A 4,166-nucleotide genomic window follows, 5' to 3' on the forward strand; every position below is an offset into this window, starting at 1 on the left:
ATTAAATTTCAAATTGTAATTATTAGTTAATTTTTTACGTTTTATTTTAAATTTAAGATTGTATAATTGTATTTTGATTGTTAATTCTACAATTTAGTCTGCGGTTTATATACAACACAATAATTTATTTTTGTTATAAATTAATTTCACCAATCGAAAATAAAAAATATTCGGAGAATGAGCCAGAATTCATTACAAAACTTATTAATATCCGCTTATATTATTAAATTGTACCAGTTTGTTTATAATAATCATGTATATAGATGTGTCAAACTGGTCGGTCCACATTTCTTTTTTCTTGGACCGCAGCGGGTCAACCCTGCTAAGATCATGATCGTTAAAGTTATGCCCAATCATGTCCTCAACCTAAATTTTCTATTAATTATTCTTAAAAAATTTAGTGACAAAGAAAAAATAAAGAAATTTTAAAATAACTTATAATATTGATTTTTTGTAAATATCTTAATTGGTATAAATTAAATTTCCTAACATTATCATATATTTCACGTATTATATATACATAACTATGTAAAACGAGGATCGTGTACACAATGTGGCTCAGATCAAAGATATGCTTGTGGCTTATTTTCAGAATCTCCTAGGAACGCAAAGCTCAGGAGTATCCCCGTTTCCAGTTGAGGATATCGGTAACCTCACTACTTTCAGATGTACTCCTACTTTGATGGAGCAACTTTTACGAACTCCTACTGATGAGGAGATAAGAGACACCATTGCGTCTATGCCCAAGAGCAAAGCCCCTGGTCCTGATGGATTTCCAGTGGAATTTTTATGGGAAGCATGGGACATTGTTGGAAAAGATACAGTGGATGCAGTGAAGGACTTTTTTTGTCACAGGGTACCTTCCAAGAAACTTTAATGCAACGGCAATAACTCTAATTCCAAAGGTCCCAGGTACAGATCAGATGACTCAATTCCGACCAATCTCGTGCTGTTCGACAGTTTACAAGGTTATTGCAAGACTCCTCAAACAGAAGCTTAATCTCTTTGTACCGGATGCGGTTCAAAGTAACCAAGTTGGGTTTCTTCATGGAAGACAACTGTGTGAGAATGTTCTCCTAGAAGTTGGATTTGGAGGAATTTGTGTAAGCTTAGAGGAATAGCCCGTCCCTTTATAATATGTGAAGTTGGTTCAGGTACAACTTGTAGCTTCTGGTATGATAATTGGACGAATCTGGGACCTCTCTTAGATATCATTGGGGAGTTGGGACCAAGGATAACCGGGTTGCATAAGAATGCGACAGTCTCAGAAGCTATAAGGAATGGTGGTTGGTGGATATCTACTAGCAGGAGCAGAAATCATATTATCCAACTCCTGAAACATTGTTTACCTAACCCTGTTGGTGTTGATTTGCAGGGAAATACCACTGATGATACTTATTTGTGGAAGGTAGGTGAGAGTGAGCCCTCAACCAAGTTCTCCACTGCGAAAACATGGCTGTTTTTAAATCCGGTGGGACAGAGAGTCGACTGGTGTCAGGCTGTTTGGTTTAAAGGGAGGATTCCAAGACATGCTTTCATCTCTTGGGTCAACTCCCGGGGCCGGCTTCCAACAAAAGATCGTCTCATTAGCTGGGGTTTGAATGTCTCACCACTCTGTCTCCTCTGTAATGCTCATGATGAATCAAGACAACATCTGTTCTTTGATTGCTCGGTTGCCTCTGAAGTGTGGTCTTATTTCACTTCGAAGGCTAATGTCTCTGCTCCAACTTCTTTTGAAGCTACTCTTACTTGGCTAAAGAATCCTTGTCCGGACAACAATGTGGCGTTGATTCTTCGTCTAGCATATCAAGCAACAGTATACTCTGTATGGAAAGAAAGAAACTCTCGGCTTCACAACGCCATATCCAAGTCAATACCAGCGCTAATCCTAGAAGTCAAGAGCGTCATTCGGTGTCACTTGGACCCTCTATCTCGAGCCCAGCGAATTTCCTCACCGGCGGATTCCTTCCTCGTTTTATGGTTTGGAATGTTTCATTAAGTATTAAGTTTGTAACTCCCTTTATTTATTTACTTGCTGTAGGTGTATCTCTTTTGGAGGCAGTTTTCGTAAAAGGGTTCCAACCCCCTTTGGATATCTATAACGAAGGTATGTGTTAAAAAAAAAAAAAAAAAAACTATGTAAAAATATATTTATTTTAATCTTATATTTGTAGTTTTTGGGACAACCCGCCAACCGCAGACATACCTTGCTAAAATCCGTAATCTCGATAGACTTAATTGTAAAGACCATCTTTTAACGGTACACCACAGCCCTATATTTTCTATATAAATTATATCTTTAGAAATTTATTACTTTTAGTATAGAAATTTATTACTTTTTAGTATAAAATACTGATGGTCGTAGCGATGGATTATTGACATTTTAAATTTATAAGAATATCGATCATAATCCATCCCATAATAATTTAAATTTATTAAAGTTTATTAAATAATATATTTAAAACATTTATTAAAATTAATTGCTATACAGAAATCTGACTGTTTAGGAATTTAAGATTTTTTTGTTTTATGTATTTTTAGGGATTTTATTTGGTAGTGTTACTTTAAATCTTGTTATAGATTAAATATTTTACATTTAGTAGAGGAACTCTTTAGATTTTCTATATATTAAAGACTGGAAAATCTGGAAGAATTTTCTTTTGAATTTAAAAATTTGAAGTAATTGAATATGATTGATTGAAATGAATATAGAATAAAAGCAAAAATTTTGTTTAGTTTTGCAGAAAATTAGGTTCTGAGTGGGATAATTTAAGAAAATTATACTGGATTGATAAGAGAATATTTAATTCTTTTTGTGTCGGAAGGGCATATTTAATTAACATACCATTTTTTGTTTATTTCAATTTTTTGTTTTATTTTTTAAAAAAGTATTTTAATGGTAATGACATTGGTTGTAAATACTTTTGAACTTCAAGCCTTATTCTCAAAAATGCTGTGAAAATAATAATATAGATTAATACATATATCATGTACACAGCATAAAATTCATTCGTGTACATGTACATGTATACATTTATTATATACATACGTACATAGCATAACATATACATGCATGTACATGCATCTCATCTGGTTTGGGTCACTAAAAAGTATATTCACGATTGGATGGTATCCCTTCGATACCAGAACAAGCCACACCTTAGAGCATATTTACTGGCAGGTAAATATATATATATATAATATATATATATGTGAAAAAAAAATATATAATATATATATATATATATAATAATGTGAAAGGAAGGAAAAAGAAGAGGACCGATTTTTGCAATGCTTCCATAAGAAACGTTACTTTCTTCTAAGTGGACAGCTGTAGTTTTTTTAGTGGATACTGTTAATAAAAAATAATAAATATATATATATACAATTAAATTTTTTTTTTTTTAAAGATAACCTTTAATGGATTACTCCGCTGGTGATGGTCTTATGAGCCTTTTTCAACGTTGATTCCATGCCTGAGGGGTTTGGGATCACCTAAGTGTCACGTTGGTCGTTGGTCATATCCAAAATATAACAATTCTCATAGATTGAGTTTCAGTTGTATCAGATGCATAGTGCTCTAGAATGATTGCATTGATAATCATGTGTTGAGTAAAGGTTGGAGGATTTAATTTGGATGGTATGGACGGAAAATTCTAGAAATGATTTACAACTGTTTTAAAAAGTTCTAATTGAAATCGCCAAAGATAATCCAAAGATAGGATTCCAAAAGAGCAAGGGGCCCTAAGATATAATATCTACTTTATTGCAAAAAGGATTAGCTGGTTATCGTTTTGTTATTTGATATTTTTTTTCTATCTTATAAACTGTGTCGTTATCATTTCTAATGTGTAATGTCAATTATAAATTTCCATAAAAAATGTCTTTTTTATGGACAACACTTTTTATATTAGAAAACAATATGTACTTCAAAACAACATTCGTTGTAAAACGAAATATATTTAATATATATGGATATTTATTTTCCAAAGTGAATGATAAGAATGGTTTATTGGTATAACCGTATAAGTTAATTTAAGCACGTAAACACATCAGAGTAATTTAATTGATAGTTTCTTGGAAACGACCTAATACATTGAACCGACGCATGAAATGTACGTAGTATATACGTGCCGAGGACGAACACACATGCCCATGTATCCTCG

The 4,166-nt window shown here is 32.7% G+C and overlaps 1 protein-coding gene across 1 annotated transcript; it reads left to right on the forward strand.

The window, feature by feature from the left end:
• On the forward strand, positions 572-2,349 carry LOC109132917. The gene is made up of 3 exons (XM_019245379.1): positions 572-848; positions 906-968; positions 1,068-2,349. The coding sequence occupies exons 1-3, from the start codon at positions 572-574 to the stop codon at positions 1,997-1,999; spliced, it is 1,272 nt and encodes a 423-aa protein (XP_019100924.1). The 3' UTR covers positions 2,000-2,349.

This window comes from Camelina sativa, chromosome 5, assembly GCF_000633955.1.
Source record: "Camelina sativa cultivar DH55 chromosome 5, Cs, whole genome shotgun sequence".
Taxonomy (NCBI): domain Eukaryota; kingdom Viridiplantae; phylum Streptophyta; class Magnoliopsida; order Brassicales; family Brassicaceae; genus Camelina; species Camelina sativa.